Consider the following 21524-nt stretch of genomic DNA (forward strand, 5'->3'; position numbering starts at 1 on the left):
TCCTTCTCATCTCTGTCTGTGTTCACTCCTCCCATCACCACCTGGTATTCAAAGTCTTCACTGAAAAAAATAAAATAATTAAAGACAAAATGTATTAAAAAAAGACAAAATGAATGAACTTCAAATGGCGTAGAAACCAAATCCAGGACTTACATACGGTGGGCGGCGGTGAGGACCCAGCAGGACCCGATCAGGATCCCACCACAACTGTGAGTAAAACTGGTTAAACCCTTGGGTATGTGCTGCAAAGACACCTGCCAGGGGATGTATCCGGGCAGAACATATTTGCCCCCAAAAATCTTGCTGATTACACCAGGTATTCCACACTGGGAGAACTGGGTGGTGGCGTCCTTTATCAATTGTTGGTGGAGTGACTGTACCTGCAGGAACCACACAGGAGTGAAGACAACAGGGACACACACATATAGAGCCTGTGTGAATGAGTGTGTGTGTGTGTGTGTGAGAGAGAGAGAGAGAGAGAGAGAGAGAGAGAGAGAGAGAGAGAGAGAGAGAGCGATCACCTTCAGGGCAAGTCTTGACATTGCAGTTTACCATTCTTTTTAATAAAACACCAAGGCTTGTCCTCTCAGTCCGGGTTCCTGAAACGTAGTGGAAACAAAAAAGCTGACAGCGTTGCTCTCCGTTTGACTTGTGTCTGAAGCTTTGTAATAAAGACAGAAACTGTTTGTTTGATTCACTCTTTATTCCTGACGACGGCGTAAAATTGCCATAGCACCGTTTCTGCTGTTTGTTAGAAAACGACAAAAACATACAAATAAACTTGCATATTTCATCCTTGGCATTTCACTGAAATCTCACAAAACCAACCATTAATTACTGAAATCCCAGAGTATGACAATAACTTGTATTTTTGAACTGTCATCCTCTCAGTTCGCAGATTTACCCTCACTCCCTCGGCATCCACCTGCAGGCGTCACAGGGTCGTTAACCACGTTTGCATTTAGGCTCTTTGTAACTATATCTAATGACGTTGGAGCCCTGGGGAAATATTTTGTTACTGAAATGTGACTTTACCAAAGTGAGGTATACATGATTTGTGTATTGATGAGCTCCCCATCGACATCCGGACATCTGAAAGTATACACCTCTTCCGCCGAAAACTAAAAACACACCTCTTCCGACTTTACCTTGAATAAAACCAAACACTAACAACTCTTTGAAACTAACACTTTAGTAGCTCTTAAATGACACTTACTTACAGCACTTTGTAGTTTTGTTTTATTTTGAAGAAATTGTACTTTCTTGATTCTTGTTGTTCTGGGTCTGTACCCTCGGAGTTGATGCACTTATTGTAAGTCACTTTGGATAAAAGCGTCAGCTAAATGAAATGTAATCTAATGAGGTACTGGAGGGAGAGTCATCGTTGTGGGGTTAGATTCCATCTGTACAGGAGGCAGCATAGAGCACGCTGGTTCATTCTCATTGGGAGAGTAAATGATGAGTGATCCAGTCGGTGAAATGGCCCACGTTGCTGTAGACACCGGGCTTGTGCTTCTTGCCGCAGCCGTCGCCCCAGCTCACCACGCCGACGACGTAGTGCGTCCCGTTCCGCTCGCACACCAGAGGGCCCCCGGAGTCGCCCTGCAGCCAGACAGACAGGAGCTCTGACACTAGACTTTGGTTTTTCTCGCCGTTTTTAAATCACAACAGTCGTGTCACGTGCACAGACCTGGCAGGAGTCGACCCCTCCGTTCATGTTGCCCGCACAGAACATGCTGTCGTCCAGAGAGTCCCCGTACACGTGGGGGGCTTTACATTTGTCCTGGGAGATCAGGAGAACACGAGCGTCCAGCAGCTGGTTGGTACCGTACTTCTCTGAAACACACGAGGATGGGACGTTTTCAAATTGATGCATTCAGTCACAGGATTTTTTAAAAAGCATGCAGGGCAAGACATTTTCCATGTGTCAGTTGTGTAAATCTAAGTTAACAGACTATAATAATAACATTTATAATATTTGTACCTTCACTTCAGCGTGTTAACGGACAGTTGTTTCTTATAGACACTTTTTTCAATCTTGTGGACGTCGAGGCTCTAATTGACTCATATTCTACGCAGTAATTTGTTGTCTGACGTTAGTAAATGAATTTGACTTTGAAATGAATAAGTAAAAATATATTACCCTGTTTCCCGATGTAAATGCGTGATATGGGCAAAGGGGAATTGGATGAAATTCCACGAGCTGCCAAAGGTTCAAAGATTTCTGGTTTAATCTCTTAACTCAGCTCTACCTTTCTATTATTTATTTCTATTATTCCTCTTATTCAAACAACTAATTCGGCACAATCCAGCAGCTTCCCGTGAACTCAGGTGTGCTTAAATTCAATCCGGTTGAATACTTATTTACCTGTGTGTAAACTCTGACCCCATTAGTGGATCACATGCAGCCTATAGAGGATTGCTCCAGTTGAAATGATGCTCACGTGTTTCGGTCGCACCCCATCCTGAGATCACACACTCCGTCCCACTGCTGAAGGGATGGTTTGCCAGACAGGCTGTCTTCACAAAGCGTGTTTCTTTGGCACAGTACGGTGAGTCTGTGACTCTCAGCTGAAGCATGGCTGCACAGGAGACGCACACATCGTTATTGGCATTAAATCTACCAGAGTACAGAATCAGCTGTCATGTGGAATAACAAAAACACCTCACCAACATCATTATAAAGAGCAAAGTTGGTCGCCCTGTATTCCTCGTGCATAATGGCCTTCACCACAGGAATGACCTGATCATATACCTCGTCCTTCTCTATGTCCACTCCTCCCAGCACCACCTGCATTTCCACTCCACTTTTACTGGACAAACAAACACAGTTCATTTACCACAGTGTGTAAGGCTCTATATCATGTACCAACATACCTCAGATAGTGGAGCTTACAGGCAGTGTGCAGCAGTGAGGACCCAGCAGGACTCGAGGAGGATGCCGCCGCAGATGTGCCCGAAAGGTTCGGAGGAGCCTTTGGTTCTGGTCTGCAGGGAAACCTGCCATGGATGAGCCCCAGGATGAGACTTCCTCCCTCCGAAGATCCTGGACGAGCGGCCGGGCTGAGGCCTTCCACACTTGGAGAACTGGGCCGGAGGGACGCTGGGTTGGACTGGAGTCGGATCTGTTTCGTGGATGGTTGGTATGGTAGCTGGAACTGAGAGGGAAAATATAAATGTATCAAATGAGAGCGGTTAAAGGAGTGTGTGTGAGTGTGTGCGCGGGTGCGTGTGTGTGTGTGTGTGTGTGTGTGTGTGTGTGTGTGTGAGTGTGTGTGTGTGTGCGTGAGTGTGTGTGTGTGCGTGAGTGTGTTTCACCTGCAGAACATTTCCTGACGTTACAGTGGTTCCACTTCAGTTTGCCATCTTTGTTAATGAAGCACCAGGGCTGATCATCTCCATCAGGGTTCCTTGAAGAAAGAAGGATTTCAATACAGGGATTAAAACAAGCTCCACTATATTTCAAATGAACGCTTCCAAAGTAACAAAATATGGCAATAAGGGACGGCACGGTGGTGCAGTGGTCGGCAATGTTGCCTCACAGCAGGACAGTGATGTGTTAGAACCCCAGTTCGGCAAGAGGTCTTCCTGGGTGGACGGACGGAAAGGTGGATGGATGGATGGACGGACAGGTGGATGGATGGATGAATGGATGGGTGGAGGGATGGATGGATGGACAGATGGTAAGACAAGTGGATGGATGGATGGACGGTTGGAGGGATGGATGGATGGATGGATGGATGGATGGATGGATGGACAGATGGTAAGACAAGTGGATGGATGGATGGACGGTTGGAGGGATGGATGGATGGATGTAGGAGTGGATGAGTGAAGGTGGACGGAAGGACAGGTGGATGGATGGATGAATGGATGGGTGGAGGGATGGACGGATGGACGGATGGTAAGACAAATGGATGCATGGATGGACGAGTGGATGGATAGGCGGATGGATGGATGTAGGAGTGGATGAATGGAAAGGTGGATGGAAGGACAGGTGGATGGACGGGTGGACAAATGGAGGGATGGATGGATGTAGGAGTAGATGAGTGAAGGTGGACAGAAGGACAGGTGGATGGACGGGTGGACGGTTGGAGGGATGGATGGATGGATGGATAGGCGGATGGATGGATGTAGGAGTGGATGAGTGAAGGTGGACAGAAGGACAGGTGGATGGACGGGTGGACGGTTGGAGGGATGGATGGATGGATGGAAAGGCGGATGGATGGATGTAGGAGTGGATGAGTGAAGGTGATCAGAAGGACAGGTGGATGGACGGGTGGACAAATGGAGGATGATGGATGAACCAAACCAAATGTTGCACCCTTTAACTGGGAAGTCATTTAAATCAAAGCATTTCAAATGCTGATAACTTATTCTGTGAATCATTTACAAAGATTTCTTAATATTTATAAAGCAACTCCTGATTTCACAGTAACTCGAAATTGAGTGGAGTTACTATGCATCCATTCAGTTCATGGGGAACCTGCTGAACTGGAATCAGATACCTGATGGCCAGACTATGACTTTATGAAAAAAAATTCCAAAGAAGGATGTTTACTGATCCAAAGTGCATCAGCAAAAAAAAAGAAGGAAAGTTTGATCTGGACCCAAACAAGCGTTATGTGTGCAGTGTTGACAGAGGACGACCCCTCACCTGCAGTAGTTGTGTGGCCCGATTCCATCGAAGCCTGCGTACTCTTGGAAGGGATCCCCCCTGCTCTGCGCGATGAAGTAGGAGTTCCAGTCCAGACACTCCTCCCCCTCCGCAGTGACACTCACCTTGCCGCGGTAGAACTCTCCGTCCTCTTGGTAACAGTCATTTGGACCTGGAGGCACACTGACTTTGAATCGCTCGGCACCGGTAAACTCTGGGTTCTTATATAGAGGATGAAGGAGTTGGGTTTTACGTGTGGTTTTCTACGTTTGGACAGTAAGGGAATTATATTTACCCACTTCGCAGAATCGGCCAGTGTATCCGTTAGGACAGGAACATGTGAAGGAAGAGAGTTTGGGGCCCTTCATGCAGGAGCCTCCGTTCTGACAGGGACTGGGTCTGCAGGGAGCAGCTGTGAACACAGATCAATGTCTCCAACAAGCGCATTGCAACAAATACCGATGCAGTCAGAGATCACTAATATCCGATAATTCAGTAGAGCTGTTTAAAACAGACCTTTGGTGCAGCTGGGTGGTCGGAATGGAGGTTTGCACTTGCACTCGAAGAAGGGAGCAGTGGACGTGAGGACGCAGCTGCCGTGGCCACATTTCACATTCCTGCAAACGTCTTTGACTTAAAAGAAACACAAGGAACATTCATTTAATTCAGGTTTAATTTGTTTTAAACCAAAGTCATCAGAATCAGGCTATATTCAAAGGCCGAATTTAAAGAACATCCGGCCTTTGTTTATTAGAGCCACATGTTTTGTCCCTCTCAGTGTTATTTACCACTGGGGGTTAATGCAAGTAATGTGTGAATTAAAAAATCTTCCTCATACAGCAATATGCCTGGTCTGGAGTAAAAGTTGATAAAACAAACAATGAGACCTATCGTTTTACTCTTTTTGTACAAAATTTAAATCCTCCAGAAGACCCAATGCTTCTGTTTTAGAACAAAATCTCAGAATTTGCCTGAAGTTGGCCATAAATTTAAGAAATGTCATAATTCTCTGAAAACTCTGACCTGAAAGTGTTCTTAGATGAGCCGGGGATCGAACCCCCGACTTATCTATCACAGAGCCCAGAAAGACAACAATGAAAGTTCTGCTTCACAATTTCTTGTTCAAATTTGACGAGTCTGTGAAGGTAATAGAACTTTTTTAAATTGTGTTTTTTTTGTATAAGCTTATCGTGTTTGTCAATATGAAATCTTAATTTGAATTAAGTACATTAGTCCAGTAAATACACAACAAACTGAATTACTTTCCATCACATTAGCAAATAAAGAATAAAGAATAAGGACGGATAATGACAGACAGTCCGATACCATTCTGACACTTCTTCCCTGTGTAGGGCTCAGGGCACGAGCACATGAAGCCCCCGGTAGCCTGGTGTTCACAGACGCCTCTGTTCAGACACGGGTTTGGATCACACTCGTCTGAATGGAGACAGAATTACACGTCAATGCTTGAAGGCCCCCTGTGTGGCTCCACCGATCAATAGTACGATTCAGCAAAATCAATCAGGAGCAAAGGGCGATTGACTGATGGGAGGGGGGGGGTGTTGTTGCTCAATGCATCTTAAGACCCCAAACCCTCGCTGTTGCAGTTTGAAATTTACCTGAGACATCCAGGAGGTCGTACAACCAGTCATAATCTGACAAATCGAGATCTCCTGCTGGACTCTCAGTGGCATAATCGTAGTAATATCCATAATCTGTGAGGAAGAGGGGAGATGTTCAAACGTTGAACACAGTCGAAGCCTTGTTTTACTGCAACCTGAGTAAAGTTGAGAGGGTCTTCATTACCCGTGCCGCCTGTCTCCGAGATCACCTGCAAATAAATCAAACATTTATCAATGGTCTCTCAACCCGACCCCCTTCTTAAATCGGAGTCAACGCTCAGGTCTCACGCCACAGTCATACTTACGTGGAGTTCCTGTCCGAACGCAGCGAGCGCCCACAGCGAGGTTATCAAGCAGACTGTGTTGATGTGTAGCGCAGCCATGATGGGACCAGAGTGAGTCTCTGTGGTTCGGAGACCTTAGATAAAACCCCTTCAAAATGAAGACCCTGACACTCTCCTCCCACCTGTAAATCATTTCTCCCTGCATTGATTTGGCAGAAGTCACAGGTCACTCACTACTTTGTCTTCTATTACCAGTGACCTTTGCTTCCGCCGAGGTCGTCGAAATAAAGTAACGTCCGTAGCTCCGATTAACTGTGGGAAAGTGTCACGGTGAAAAATGAAATAAATCTGTTGATGCTACTTTACACTGTTGTCAGGTTGACGTGCCCTACAAGCTGGTTTTTCCAGAAGTTCTCTAATCTGTCGTCAGTTTGTTGTTTCTTTTTGCAAACATGACCCAGTGAACCCAGTTTCTCAACATGCACCAGATCCGGAAAGCGAGCAGCAGATAGTCTGCCACCGAAACTGATTTTACAGTTTGCAATATTTATGAAATTGTCGTTTTTTGCAATTATTCAAAAAAACATAATTCTTTATGTATGTGGTGCAAAGCTGAAATATCCCTTTTGATTGTCAAAGTTAAGGAGAACATTTTTAAATTGTTTAGATATATTTTTATATCTATTCACACCCTCCTTAGACGTCTTTTTTAATTTAAATTCATGTTAAAATAAAAGACTGTATGGTCCTGGTTTTAATCACAGTCCCCCTTGTGGTCTTTCTGGGTGAAGCATGTTGTCCCCATGTTCGTGCAGGTTTCACTGCAGCTTCCTCCCACAGTCCAAAGACATGTAGATTGATTTCAGGTTAACTGGAGACTCTCAATTCCCTGCAGAAGTGAATGTGATTGGCTCCAGTCTCCTCTCAATCTTTAACGGATTTTAGTTAATGGATAGGAATATGCAGCATCACACTCAATATAAACATCTTATTTTATTCAAATATGCATTATTTCCAAATGGAACCTGCTAACGGATAAAAGAAAAAGAGTTTCTTCTTTGCAACTTCACAAACGATGACCGTACTCTCCTCTCGGAACGATGAGGTCGCCCTCTGTGGTAGAAAACTGAAGATGACTGAAACATTTATTAGCAGAAGAAAAACAAGCGAAGAAAAACTTCTCCCAGACGTCGGCAGTATTTGTCAGCTGAGCTGTTGTTTTTTTTATTCAAACAGTCATAACTTTACATCGGGTGCAATATTATATTTTCACTGTACAGCCCTATGAAGAATAAAACTGGGAGCATGTGGAGAAATCTCTCTCCCTGGTCGTTAACCTCCTCTCACAGGTCAGAACAGGGTACTCACCTGTTTACACAGTGTCAACCGGGTTTAACGTGTATTGAAAAAGTCGGAGGGGAAAACTTGTAAACAGTATTTCGTGAGCATTAACTTCGTCCTTGGTCTTGATTCAAATTGTCCAAATGATAATTTCATACAACACTCCACAGACACTTCAAACTGGCAACCAGTAGATAATCATCATTAAGTGCCTCGGCTTTTTTTAACAGTAATGAACCGCATGAAGAAGAAAAGTCTTTAACACAGTGTTCAGGTCAGTCTGTGTGCATATCACTTCATTGTTTGTTCACAAGAAGCAGCCTGAACCCAAAACCTTCATATTTCCATTGCAAATCTCCCAAATACGCTAACGAAAAAGTCTGCTCATTGTCATCAGCTGCAGAGGATATGGCAAAAAACAAAATCTGGTGCAATTCACAGGTTTTTTTCTTTCACTGGAATAAGATGGGGCAGGTTCCAGTAAATAAAAAAAACATTCTATATAAATATTAGGCATATAATGCTAACTCTCAGGAGCCGAGTCAGCAGCAAGTCAGTCCTTCTCACTATCAAAGTCCATGATAACAGATCGAAAATAAACCAAATGCTTGTTCGTCGCTTTTGTTCTGTCGGCTCTCAGAGTGGCTCCAAGTGCTGTCTCCATTATCGTCCACGCGATAACAACCTCTCTGTTCATGTGTATTCGGATTTGCGGATGTAGTTGGAGGGCACGTAGCCCTGTCGGCCTCCCGCCTCCCCCAGCCACCACTCGCCGTTGCCGTTCAAGTCCTTGAACTCCAGGATCCGCAGCCTCTGATTGGCCGAGATGCTCAGTTCGTTGGCACAGCGGGCGCTGAATGAGTAGATGGCGTAGTAAATCTGGGGGGAAAAAAGGAAAAACAATCTCATCCTGACTTTTTTTTTTCTATGTCTTATCATAAACACACCATACATCTCAGGAGTCTCAGTCTCACCTGGTGACCGTCTATTTCGCCCTCATCCTCTGGTTCCAGTGGTTGCTGTGGTTCCACTGGTGCCGGCTCCGGCTCGATGTACTCGTCTCTGGAGTAGCCCGACTTCTTTTGGCCACCGCTGTCTCCGTTTCGCCGCTGGTGCGAGCTGTAGGACTTGTCTGTGTGTCCGTGCCGCTGTGAGTGATTGTTTCTGTGAGAAGTGGAGGAGTCCGTCTCCGAGAGGTCCGACGTCTCCTTGTACCTGCTCGACCTCGCCTCGTTCGAGTCTCTGTGGTTGCCCCGGTACGAAGGCTCCGCGTCTCTGTGACTCGGGGAGCTCCGGTGCGTTGGGTCTGTGAACTCCCTTCGGTTCGAGGGATTTCGGGGGGAGGAGTTTATTGAGTTGCTCAGACTGGCCGAGTCGGGGTTGGGTGCGTCCCTGGGGTGACTCCTGCGGGATGAGGTCGAGTCCAGAGACGGGTGGGGCGACGACTGGCTCGGGGGCTGCGATGTGGAGAAGCTGACGGTGGCCGCTTCCTGGTTAAAGGTCAGCGTGCTGTTGCTGTTCTGGCGGGAGAAGACGGGGGAGGAGCCGCCGTAGCCCGACTCATTGGACGACTGGCTCTCGATGGAGACGTCTGATTGGCTTCTGCGTGGGTTGTACGGTTTGAGGAAGGAGCTGTACACAAAACCCTTGGTGACTGCAAAACAAGGAATCAAATATTAATGCACCATTATCCCAACAATGTGTGGCTGATTTATTTAAATCGGGTCTTATAGTACCAACCTCCATTATCTATTAGCCAGCGGTTGTTGCTTCCCATGGGGTCCTGCTGCTTGATCACACCTACAAGATCTCCCTCTAGTACGGACACATCCAGATCCTGGGCAGCATTAAAGTTCCTCTCAGCCTGGAACAGCTTCTCGGGGCCGTAGCGAACCAGAAGTCCTGCTCGGTGCTCCTCGGTCTGCATGGTGTAGTTTGGCTGAAAAGGACAGGACTCGTGTTAGCGGTGAAACTCCTGCATCATCTGCTCAAGTACGAGTCGGGAGCGGAGTCTAACTCACGGGTCCCTGCAGTTGCTTTTTCGAGGTCTGCTTCTCCATCGTCTTCTTGTCGTAGGGCTTTTTCGCGGGGGGGGCGGCCGGAGGCAGGTTCTGTGGGCAGAAGCTGAAGCGCTGCAGAAGCTGGAGAACTCGGCTGTACTCGTCTTGGAACTGTGCGATGAGGTTGCCCTCCGTGCCCACCTTGTTAGAAAACTGCAGATTTGGCGACAGGAGAACATTTGTTAAGAGGAGAAAGAGAGTGCAGCTGCAGTGGGAATTGACTTGTGAATTTTTAAACATGTATATAGTCCTCAAAGAGAGAAAAGAGCGAAACCACCATGGGACACGAGGAAGAAGTTTAAGTTGGCAAGAAACGACAGGTTTGATGTTACACGGAAAAACAGTTACTGGAAATAGTATCTCTCTTTTGAGATGGAAAGCAGTCCCACTCACGATCTGTAGAATGGGTTTCAACTCCCCCAGAGTCGTCTTCATGAAGTCCTTCTGGGCCTGAGCGAACGCCCTCACGCAGCCCGTGAACAGCTCCTCTGCGGCCATGTGGAACTTGGGCAGCTCGTCGAGAAGCTGGGCGTTGAGCGCCTCGTAGTTGTTGCGCGCCACCTGCAGCTCCTCCTGGACGCGGCGCTCCTTCAGGCGGTCGGCGCGCTCCTTGCAGTTGTCGTAGTCCAGCAGCTTGTCAAAGCGCTTCTGGATGAGCTTGTGCGGCCCGGTGAACATGAGGAGCAGCTGGGTGAGCGGGTTGACCACTAAGGCCTCGGTGCGCGCCTTCTACTCGGGAGAGGACGGGAGGAAGACAGATATTGTGATGCAATCAGAGGTCGTTCCCAATGCACTCTCACAGAAACTAGGTGGAGATCAACAGACGACTCACAAATTGCGGGAACTGTTTGTCGCTGATGCAGCGGTGAGCCCTCTGGAAGCCGTCAGGGTCCAGTGCATTGCGCTCTGTGTAGATGTCACAGAAACTGATGGCAGCCAACACCTTCACAGACGCAGATTCCTGTAGAGACAAACTCGCAGAATTACAATCTGAAAAAAAATACATTACAAAAATATGTACAAGTACAGTAACTGGAATACATGTGTTCCATCATAAAATCTATATAAATTAACACGTACGTCCTTTACAGACACTGAAAATATCCTCTATCACCTTTGTATTTCTCCATAGACCTTTGTTAACGTGATTGTTATGGTCAGGGTTAATTAATACTAAATATTGAAATCTAAATTTAAGACATTCACGAAAACACGTAGTATTTCTCCTTTGAGATTCTACTATGACCCAAAATTAGTATTTATTTAGATCATGGTAAAGGGTTCCTACCCTGATGTGTTGCAGATACAGAGAAATGTCCCGAATGAAAGACTTGATGAGCCTCTCCTGCAGCCGGAATCTCTTCTCAGCCTCGTCGAACGCTTCGTCTTTAATCTGGGAAACAGACAGAGGTCAGAGGTCAGAGGTCAGAGCCGAGAGCAAACAGAGAGTCCTCCCTTAACCTTGATGTGACCTTTGACTTCATTTCAAAACATCCTTATCCTACCTGAGGTGAAATGCCTGTGAGGTGCTTGAGGTGGCTGCTGACTCGGTTGGATTTTTTGATGATGGAGTGCATGCTCAGCTTCGAGATCTTGTCGATGAACGTGTCCTCGTCCCCTTTCCTGTACTTCACCACTGTGGACACCAGGGGGAGACTCAAGTCTTTAAAACACTCCCAGATTAAAATTTACAGCATGATGCATGTTCACACCATTTGAATGCAATGAGCACTAAAGACAGTGATGTTTACCGAGGTCCTTCCTGCGTTTGTACTCGTTGATGTTCACGTTGATCTCCTTGACGGCCAGCAGGGCCTGAGTCAGCTGGGCCCGGTCGGAGTGGCTCTCCGGCGTGGCCCCCAGCAGCTCCATCAGCAGCAGCGGGTAACGCATCACCCGCTGCACCGGCTTGATGAGGAAGGAGCCGAGGTTGATGTAATTCGTTTTACCCCTGAAGAGAAGAGTCAGAGACAGCAGATTGTGTTTGAAAATAAAAAACCAAAGAGTATATGAAGAATGAAACACCATCACAGGTTTACAGTTACACCTAAAAGACAGAGTTTCTTCCTGCGTTCATGTAACACGTCTTTATCATGTCGATTATATGATCCAATGATGTGTAACATCATCACATACAAAGAGATGCAGATGATGACTAATGCAAGAGAACACGGGAGGCACAATATGCTTAACAATATTGATTAAGCTTAGTTTAAATGCAATCTGGTGGACAAACAGCTCTCACAGCTTCAAACCTGAGTGAACAGCAGACAATTCAACTCCATCATTTGGTTGTTTGGGGCCAAAATTTTATTTGATGCATGGAACTCGAGTAACGAGGTGAAAATAAGCTTCTAATAATATTGAGAAAGGATTTTACAATGTGTTTTCTTAGGATAATATTGATTACACCTGTTGCTGTTGAACTGCTGTTGCTGTTTGAGTCCAGCAGATGGCACTAAATGCGTTTCCCAGGATCAACAGTTACTTTACATCACAGCACACACAAGCACATGCAGACACAAGCAATAGATTACGAGTCCATCTCAAATCAAGGGAAGGACATCGCAATAGCCAAATAAAGACGAGCACAACAGTCTTCCACACATACACACACTGACACACAAACACACACTGACACACAAACACACACTGACACACACGGGTCATTTCCAGGGGGTTAGTGAGCAAAAGTCATGCGGTCAAAATGATTCTCATGCCGGAAACCATGACGACATTCGTTGTGGAGACTTACCACTCTCGATACATGGCCCTGTTGAGAGGAGGAGGATGGAGAGGGGCAGAAAAATAAAACACAAACAGGTTTTATAAGCCGTAACTTTCATCAATTCGTAAAAAGTCCTATTTAATCAAAATCTACGGGTCATGTTTTAGTGATCAGACAAAACCCCCAGAATTTAGCTTTGCACGGTCAATAGAAACAAACCGGTCAATGGAGCTGCTGGTTGTTAGGGTTTCGTTTTGAGAATTCTCTCTTAAAAGCTGGACAAAGGCCGAGAGTGGCTGTAAAACATGTTGTTTCTAGAAGGCGGCAGCACACATGACCTTTCTAAAGCTGAATAGGCTGCAACAACAAACACACTTAGGAAGATATTTATGTCCCTCATGAGGCCGGCCGCCTAATGCTTCATTTACCAAAACCTGGATTTTAAAAGATGTGTACAAGGCAACAAGAATTTGTCAGTGTCGCCTTTTGTTTATGCAGATTTGTTCTTGGAACCACAGCCCTTATTATCTCCCTTTATCCAAAGCTTCCGGTCTGACAAGCCTGTGTTTATCTCCAGACATGGATCTGTGACTGTATTTTACAGCATCGCAGCCACGTAAAGCCAATGGTCTGAGTCACTGGTGGTGAAACTAGAGGTGAAACCAGGCAGGGCACATTCTTCACCTGTTTTACATTACTGAGAACGCCGGTGAGCCCGAGGCGCGTGCGGAGAGAGGGAAGGCGTGACAATGGCAGATCTTTAGTGTAAATATTGTTCACATAAGTTTAAAGATTTACTCTGACTTTACTTCCCTCTCATAACCTGCCAGCATATTCAAGTTCAAAGTCTGCTTGGAAACAAACAACAACCTTGTCATAAATTAATTTCAGGTGAAAACCTGATCTAACAGGAAACCTTGAACTCAATAACATCGGGACTTTTACAAAACATTAACTGGAATAAAAAAAATCAAAACGCCTTAAACTAGAATGTCACTTAATCGAGTGAATACCTGCACCAGGTCCCAACAGTCCCATTATGAAACATCTAAATCCACTATATCTGGATTTTTATTTCTGCTTCAGATTTCATATGCTCAAATATTAGTTCCCTAAACATGTCGGATTGTTTTCCATCAAGATCCATGAATTATTCTGTGAGAAATCAATGAATATAAAATATCTAAATGTTATGGATTCTTTCTCGGCTCATGTCCCATCTAAGTTTTGTGGAAATCCATTCAGTTGTTTTTGTGTAATGCTGCTAACAAAACAGACGTGGGGGGGGTTGAACACATTGGTGGAGGTTATTAAACTACATGAAAACTGTTATATTAGTGTCCACTCCTTTGTTTCCATGCGTACGTACGTGCACACGTTTGGTCTCACACGTGCAAAACAGGTTATTAAAGTCAAACACGCAAGTCAAAGCTAAAAATCTAGAGCTTAAACTTATGAGTGAGACTTTTCAGACTTCATTCCCTGCTCTCGGGGACTCACCTCAGCCGCTCCAGACACTCCAGCACGTGGCGATGGACGTTCTCGTCCTTCTCGTAGCACTCGAGCAGAGAGATGGCGTCGTCGTGGTTCTGGCAGTAGATCTTGTAAACCTCCTCCAGCTCAGCTTTGAAGTCCAGAAATACATCTCCTGAGAGGAAAGGGGAACAGACGAGAAGATGAATCGACCGAACACAAACAAATCGATAAGGATGGGAATGTGAATCGTTTGGGGGCGAAACACGAGAATAAAAATTATCTTTGTCATCAAACATTATCTTTCACTTTTCTTTTTCTAACGGTTGTTTTCAGAGTGTGTTCAAAGTCTCACTCGGCCAATAAAACTTGATCAGATCACAGTTTATGATTAAAACGCTGCTGATAGGAGTTATTTCATTGGAACGTTAGTAAAACAACAACCTCAGACCAGATACTGTACGTGCGTCTTTTAAAAAGCAGGCTGCTCACCGATAGAGTCCGTCTCGTGCAGAGCTTCAGACAGCCGCTCTGACAAGTCGATCACCGAGCTGATGTTTCCAAAGAGCTCGTCAAAGTCCACATTCTTCAACTTCAGGGAGAGACACAGAGAAAAGCGATGACACAGGTTCCTCCTTACGTCAAAAAACACTGAGAGAATGAGAATTGTACATTTTTGATTGTCCTGCTTGTGTTTTGTGCATGTAAACAAACAAAGATTAAGCCGTTAATCCAGGTTTAAGAATCATGGTTGTACAAACTAGAGTGCTCGGATTGAAAATCCATGAAATGACAGATTTCAAAGAAATGCCTCTGCAGATGCATGCGCTCACACACTGCTCAGAAACTAATAACTGGATTTGGATAAGTAGGTTTTTCTAGGTCTCAGAAAATCGTGTAATCGTTTCCTTAGTATGATCAAAACCAAGATCAGACTGGAACACGCTGATTTTGTTCTTTCTACATTTTCCTTTTCAATTTCTCTGTTTCTTGGTCAAACTGTTGAAGGTTGAGTTTCACATGCATCTCTGCTCCGTTTCAGCCGATCTCCAGTTGCACGACGATAACACGTTTTTTTTTACCTGCTTCTTCTGCAGCGGCTCGATGATTTCCTTCACGCACATCTGCAGGTCTTTGATGTAGTCCTTCTCCGTCTGCAGGAGCTCCTCGATGACCTTCGACCTCTTCTCCAGCATCCTCAGCTCCGGGTCTTCTGTGTCCGTGCCGGCGCTCGGGGTCAAATCTGAGGACGGGGTCGAGTCCGGAGGTTTGGGCTGGGATGACAGGAGCGTCATCTCTGGAAAGATGAGGAAATGAAAATGTTTTTGATTCGTGCTTGGTCTTACAGCTTCCTCTCTGTTACCAGGACCCATGAGACACCAGTTTCAAACATGATGTCATGTTTTTTGATGAAGTTCCTCTCATGAATTTATACATTTTTGCTCATTAATCGTCATGAAACAGGCACAAAACGTGTTGCAGCTAAAAAAGAGGAACAAAAGGGATTATTATTAATCTGAAAAGGACGAGAGTAAAGAGAAACGTTTCCCCCCCGATGTCCTCATTCATAGACACCACACATACTCCTGCCCACCCACCCAGGTCCGCCTTTTACTCTTCTGTCTTGTCTCACTAGCTTTTGATCAATGTCTCTGCTATCACTCGCAGAGGGCTGATCTCTGGGGCTCCCGGGGACTGGAGGGAGAGCCCGGTTTCACGCACCGCTGCTTTTTATGAATGGGCCCAAAACTGGAGTGGACTCGGCCCTTTGTGTGTGGCACAATGGCCTGTGACAGCACCGTCAGACATACAGGCCCTCAGGGGACCCGGGCAGACATGAAAAGAAGAGGCAGTTATAGGGAGGAGAGGGATAACGGTGCTGGAGAGGGATGGACCTGTGTGTGTGTGTCTCTATACATTTACTGTGTGTATTTGTACATCTTTAACACCAGTGGAAGAGTAGAAAAACACAATTCACTGTTGTTGTGTATATTTCTGAGTATCTTTAATATCTCAAAGCGATCAGATTGGTACAGTTCATGGAAGAGGGCTGCGTCACTAATGAACAGATGCTGTAACAGGCTAACAACGTTAACTCCTCTTACCCTCATGTTGCCCCGGGCAGGAGTTTGTACACTTGTACGCAGCAAACGCACAAACATTACCACACCTTACAGTTGTGCTGCTCAAGTAACACAAAAAGCCGTAGTGCCCAGGTTTTTGCTGATAACAATTTAAAGCTACAATATTGACCTAGAATTCCAGACTAGAAAAGTCTATAAAAAACAGCTGATGTATCCGCATACATGTCTTTACACCTTTCTTTTTTGAGAAATACATTTATAATATATATATAGAACAATATTCATATCAGAATTTTTTATCTTCCCAAATATCAGTATCGTTCAAGCTCTAACTTGCAAAACATTTCTGCAAAACCTTTGGGACAAGCTCATTAAAATGCATATATATTTTAGATTTTGCAAACTGAAGCGTCACTGATCCTTCCCGACCCTGACCTCTCTCTCTCTCTCTCCCCTCCTCTCTCGCTCTCTTCACGTGACCTGGCTAAAGCTCAACTTAAAGGAGCTTTTCTCATCCTGCTCCCTGCCTCCGTTCGCTCTGCCAACTGCCTGCCACACTCGAGCGTTTCCCCTCCGGTGAGAAACTGGTTCACTAATGGGTCTAAAAAGTCAGACGGCCACACACTACAAAAGGGAGACGGAAAACAAAAGGCTCAGGATTTAATTGGAATCAATTGGCTCATTCCCACGTTTGATCCTCTGCACACACATCACATGCTCCACTTTGCAGGGGTAAATACGTGGCCATTTCCAACCTGTGAACCTGAGACACCCCAAGTTGACCCACTTCTGTGACATTCCACTTTTTGTCCTGTGAAGTATTATGAAGAGGATGCAGGCAAAGGACAATTGTTCGCACGACTGCACGTTTTCACAGACACGTGCAAATATAGTTAGAAATCTGGATTAAGAACTGCGATTGAAATTAAATGTATAAACCAAGAACAAAAATCACAGGCTCTCATTAATGACTGCAGCAACTCAACACCCTGATAACAAACACTGTGGATCAGTGAATCACACACATGTGGATGAACGCCAGTATCCAGAGACTAATCGCTCAGAACAAACAACAACCTGCTGCTGAAACCTCACTGTGGTACGAAGCCAAGGAAACTCACCCCGTCTCCTACAAGGAATATAAGACACCGCAAATTATTTATTATCCACAATAAATCCCTGAGCTGAACTGAGACCAGCAGCTAATTTTCCTGTCAATGACTTATCATACAGAGGCATTTGATGTCCGTCAGTGCTCCATTTATTTCTAACACCTGTTGATTGCAGATTCAAAAATGTGCAGGACCTCGTTTCTGCTAAATAAAAATACTTAAATCATCAGCGTACAAAATGGAGATGAGAACAACAGTGTTTGAACAGATCTCTGTGTTATTTTTGTGTGTGGGTATTGTACAGCATACAGTAAGCCTATGGTTTATACAGCATGCTCACTCACACACACAAAGAGGTAGAGAAATTAGAGGGGAGCGAGGGGCCGGGCTCTGCGGGGGGGCCGTGGGAGTGTGAGGGTTAATAAATGATTTTCATTGAAAAACTGACCTGGTTACACAAATTAGAGAATCTGGGAAATAAAACACTACGTATACTGTAAACACTATGGAGCCTATGAAGCCTCTTGACACACATCAGGGATTATATGGGTCAATGAATGCAGGGGGAACTGTTCTACTTGAAGTCACTTAAATGTATTTTCCTCATATCCACAAAAAGTTGTCAGGCTGGAGCTATCGTCTGATTATCTTTTCTCTTATTATTAATTTATTCATAGTTTTATTGGTCTTTCCGGAGCCAAAACTGAGCTGCACAAGCTCCCCACAAGATAGAAACTCTTACAGGAACATAATCTTGACATTTTTGATAAGAAGGAAATAAGGCTGGAGTTAAATGTAGCTTGAAGAAATCGAAACTAAATAAAGATTCTCTCTAATTCATGCAGATAAAGTGAACAAATGTTGAAGCACACTGAGCATCATCCAAGGCTCATTTGAATACAATCCACACTGCGGACCTGTACACTGACCTTTTCCAAAAGTCAGTCATGTTGATTTCTTTCCAAATCTTTTCCTTTTAACACCATGTTCCAGATTTGTAAAGGTTTGAATTTACCTCCTAAACCGGCCTCTTGGAACAGAGGAAACCTGTGACTTTGTAAATGTTTTCAAGCTGGAACCAGTTCTTCATTCTCATGCCCACTCCTTGTGAATCATGTCCGACGATAAGCTCGTAGTTCTAACTACACAGCAGACTGGATATCTGGGTCTGTCACCGCAGGGAGTGGATCAAATTGCAATATAAAATGACGTAAGCCAGTTATGATCTTTCACAACGCCACACCTTCCGCCTTCAGACGCCCATTGGGACAGTCACAGCTGATTTCTTAGACCAGGTCAGAAAGGGTTTGCTATAAATAAAGCAGCGGATATCAGGTCGAGCTCAGTCAGAGAGAAGGCTCCGTGAGGATTAGTGAGATCGTGACTCATCAAGTCCCTCATCAAACGCTCAGATGTAAAAAGAAACAAGAATCAGACGAGACAAGAAAACCTCAAATTCAAACCAGAGGCAGAATGTTTTCACTGCATCGTACAAGAAGAAGAGCGAAGGGGAGAGAGGAGAAGATGATGCGGCGTCACCCACCTGCTGCTTGCAACTTTCTTCAAACCACTTCAGCAACAAACCCACACACGCACACCCCGCACTCACGCATGGTGGTTCACACAACGCTTCCCATTCTACGACAAGTCCATTGTCAGTGTGGAGTCGAGCTCCTGAGCCTCGTAGAGGTCTGAGCGTCCTGCTGCAAAAACTCCATTCCAGAGCTCCAATTACCATGAGAATGCATGGGAACCCACCATGATAACACACACACACGCACACACGCACACACGCACACTCAGACCTACACACACACAGAGACACACATACACACACACCAGGGAGGGCAACCACTCTGGTAGATCTTAAAACCTGGAGCCGGACTTTTTCATAACAGGTGCCTCAAGTCAGGTGTCACATGATAATGAGTTTAATCTATCTTTTTTTTTTAAGTTATGTGTCTATCTTCACATTCAGCTTTGGGGTATTCGGGCTCACGGAGGAAACAGATCCAGTCGGGTCCAGTTCAGGGTCTGTTTCATGTTTCCCAGTCTCCTGACCAGGCTCCTCCACTGACAGGCTGAGATCCATCACAATTATGAGGCCGAGATTCCATATATACCCCCTCAGTCTGCCCAGATAGGCTTACACAGGCTTACACACACTTACACACACACACACACACACACACACACACACACACACACACACACACACACACACACATAAATAAATAAAACCATCCAAGAAAACTTAATAAAGAATACTTAAATTTTGGCTTTTAGAATATTTCTCTCTTTTAAAGACCTGTTTGGTCTTTTGCAAGTGACACCTCTCTGAATTCACCGCCTAAAGTCGGCGTGCTGCACTAATGGTCGGTCAAAGTCAAAGGGTTGCCCTGCACGGAGCACTGGAAGGTCAGACACAATCAGCGCTGTGTGTTTTCTGCTCCAAAGTTCACAGGAGAGAGCACAGTCGCCAGGGCAACACGAATAGCAGGGGCCCTCCTTGTATTAAGCCAAGTTTTTGGAGAGCGGGGAGTGGCTATGCTGAAATGATCACATGGCCAACTCTGCATGGGAATGTGTGTGTGTGTGTGTGTGTGTGTGGCGGGGGTGGGTGCTCGATTGGGAAATAAAGAATGAGAATAAGTTCATACAAGCTCCCAGATGCCATCACTTCCAACAGCATTTACTTACATAACGCCCTGCGACGGGCTACGACTTGCAATTAATACTGGATGTATTAAGACAAACAAGATAAACCCATGACGCTGGTAACTGGCGTGAGAAAACAATGTCAGCGCGGCCAGTGTAAATATTAGCAGGGCCTCAAACTTTGGCGCTATCACAAAAAACAGCTGCTAGGATCTGAAACTTGAATTTCTCTGCAGAAACGAACAAGATCTTCATTTTTTTAAGCATCTTTTTAAATCATCTTGACTATACACACAGGAAGTTGTGTTTGTCTATATCCCCGTCTCCCTTTGTTCAGGTTTGTAACTGTTGAACCACGTCAACTGGAGTTTATTCAGTGACATACCTCTCCGTTTATCTCTTTTAGGGTCAGATGTCAACAGGTCACATTCCTGGTCCTGGTAAAATCTCAGAGCAACCTCTATGTACTGGTATTCTTGGTAATTAGAGCCTCCATTGAAACCACAGGAGTCATAATTGAGGTCATATACTGATACGCTTAGAATCTATTGTCCACTATCATTCACCAAGGCAAACATCTGCTTGTTTCCATGAGGACAAGGCTACACTCTCATTAACAAGGTGATTAAATACGTTTCTATTCGAACCCTTTGATCTCCGGCTTCTGTGGAATTTCTCATTTGGTCTCATCTCTATAATGAATAATGTCCAATTACTTCAAGAGACCATCAGTTTAGCATATGTGCAGAGAGAGTGTTTGGAGGAACCAGCTGCTTTAAGTGAAGAGCCAATTCAACCAGGAGAAGCTCCACAGGCTTCAGCTTCATGGAACCCGGCGACAACAGTGAGTCTATTGGGTCTCGCAGGTGCTTCAGTGATCCAAGTAAAAGAAGCCGTTTAAAATATTCTTAAGTGGTCAGATGTAAAAGCTGAGTGAAAATAGTCTATAACTTTCGTTCACTCTACGTGGGAAACTTTTGTTCATCCTGTGTGCAAGAAGTGGTTGGGATTTTGAGCAGACTGAACTTTCAGGATTAGATCTGACAAGTAAAGACAAAGATAGGCCTCGGGCCTTCTGACTTTTTCCCATGACTAAATAAAAGAATGACACAATTCTGCTCTTTGCACTGCACTCTGCACACACACACACATGGCTGTGTAAATACCCTTTCAAATGTGGGGTGGAATACAATAACTGACATATAAACAATCAATCTAAAGGAAATACTGCATCGCTAATGTTTTACTGTGGCTCTGTTTAAACTGCTACTGCCCTTACTTACCAACCAGAGGCATATTTATCATAGAGGATGGCAAAGAAATCCATCTATGTGTGAACATGTTAATAAATTAATCCCCTAAACTAACACTTCTAACACGCGACAGATGCAAACATGAAAAAACAAACAAAGAGAAAACAAATATCTTGCAGTGAAAAAGCGGAGACACACATGTAGAAGACACAGATGAAAATGTCAAGAGAGTTTGTGGTGTTAAGAGCTGAAGAT

The 21524-nt window shown here is 44.9% G+C and overlaps 2 protein-coding genes across 3 annotated transcripts in view; both read right to left on the reverse strand.

The window, feature by feature from the left end:
* Window positions 1–684: 684 nt before the first annotated feature.
* On the reverse strand, window positions 685–6977 carry habp2 (hyaluronan binding protein 2). Its single transcript, XM_053413691.1, has 13 exons — window positions 6582–6977; window positions 6461–6485; window positions 6274–6369; window positions 5981–6091; window positions 5171–5287; window positions 4950–5066; window positions 4655–4826; window positions 3319–3410; window positions 2897–3158; window positions 2671–2813; window positions 2445–2582; window positions 1691–1836; window positions 685–1602 (listed from the first exon to the last, which is right to left on the reverse strand). The coding sequence occupies exons 1-13, from the start codon at window positions 6657–6659 to the stop codon at window positions 1441–1443; spliced, it is 1659 nt and encodes a 552-aa protein (XP_053269666.1). The 5' UTR covers window positions 6660–6977; the 3' UTR covers window positions 685–1440.
* A 778-nt stretch (window positions 6978–7755) lies between these two features.
* The window catches only part of dnmbp (dynamin binding protein), a 37973-nt gene continuing 24204 nt past the window's right edge, over window positions 7756–21524 (reverse strand). For both annotated transcript variants that reach the window (XM_053413188.1, XM_053413189.1), the window contains 13 exons: window positions 15245–15459; window positions 14655–14754; window positions 14190–14337; window positions 12717–12734; window positions 11713–11912; window positions 11467–11597; window positions 11250–11354; window positions 10794–10922; window positions 10355–10690; window positions 9923–10114; window positions 9642–9840; window positions 8876–9555; window positions 7756–8780 (listed from right to left, as the gene is read on the reverse strand). In XM_053413188.1, the coding sequence (XP_053269163.1) occupies window positions 8595–8780; window positions 8876–9555; window positions 9642–9840; window positions 9923–10114; window positions 10355–10690; window positions 10794–10922; window positions 11250–11354; window positions 11467–11597; window positions 11713–11912; window positions 12717–12734; window positions 14190–14337; window positions 14655–14754; window positions 15245–15459 (2639 nt within the window). In that variant the 3' untranslated portion in view covers window positions 7756–8594. The remainder of the gene's footprint in view (window positions 8781–8875; window positions 9556–9641; window positions 9841–9922; window positions 10115–10354; window positions 10691–10793; window positions 10923–11249; window positions 11355–11466; window positions 11598–11712; window positions 11913–12716; window positions 12735–14189; window positions 14338–14654; window positions 14755–15244; window positions 15460–21524) is intronic.

The sequence above is a fragment of the Pleuronectes platessa genome, chromosome 21 (genome assembly GCF_947347685.1).
Source record: "Pleuronectes platessa chromosome 21, fPlePla1.1, whole genome shotgun sequence".
In the NCBI taxonomy this organism is placed as follows: domain Eukaryota; kingdom Metazoa; phylum Chordata; class Actinopteri; order Pleuronectiformes; family Pleuronectidae; genus Pleuronectes; species Pleuronectes platessa.

Excerpts from the sequence above, each read along its gene's own strand:
- habp2 (XM_053413691.1), bottom strand. The coding sequence starts at position 6,659 with ATGGCTGCGCTACACATCAACACAGTCTGCTTGATAACCTCGCTGTGG. Across the intron at positions 4,827-4,949 it reads TGGCCGATTCTGCGAAGTGG|GTCCAAATGACTGTTACCAA; the intron begins GTAAATATAATT and ends GTGTGCCTCCAG. Across the intron at positions 2,583-2,670 it reads TGCTCTTTATAATGATGTTG|CCATGCTTCAGCTGAGAGTC; the intron begins GTGAGGTGTTTT and ends TCTCCTGTGCAG.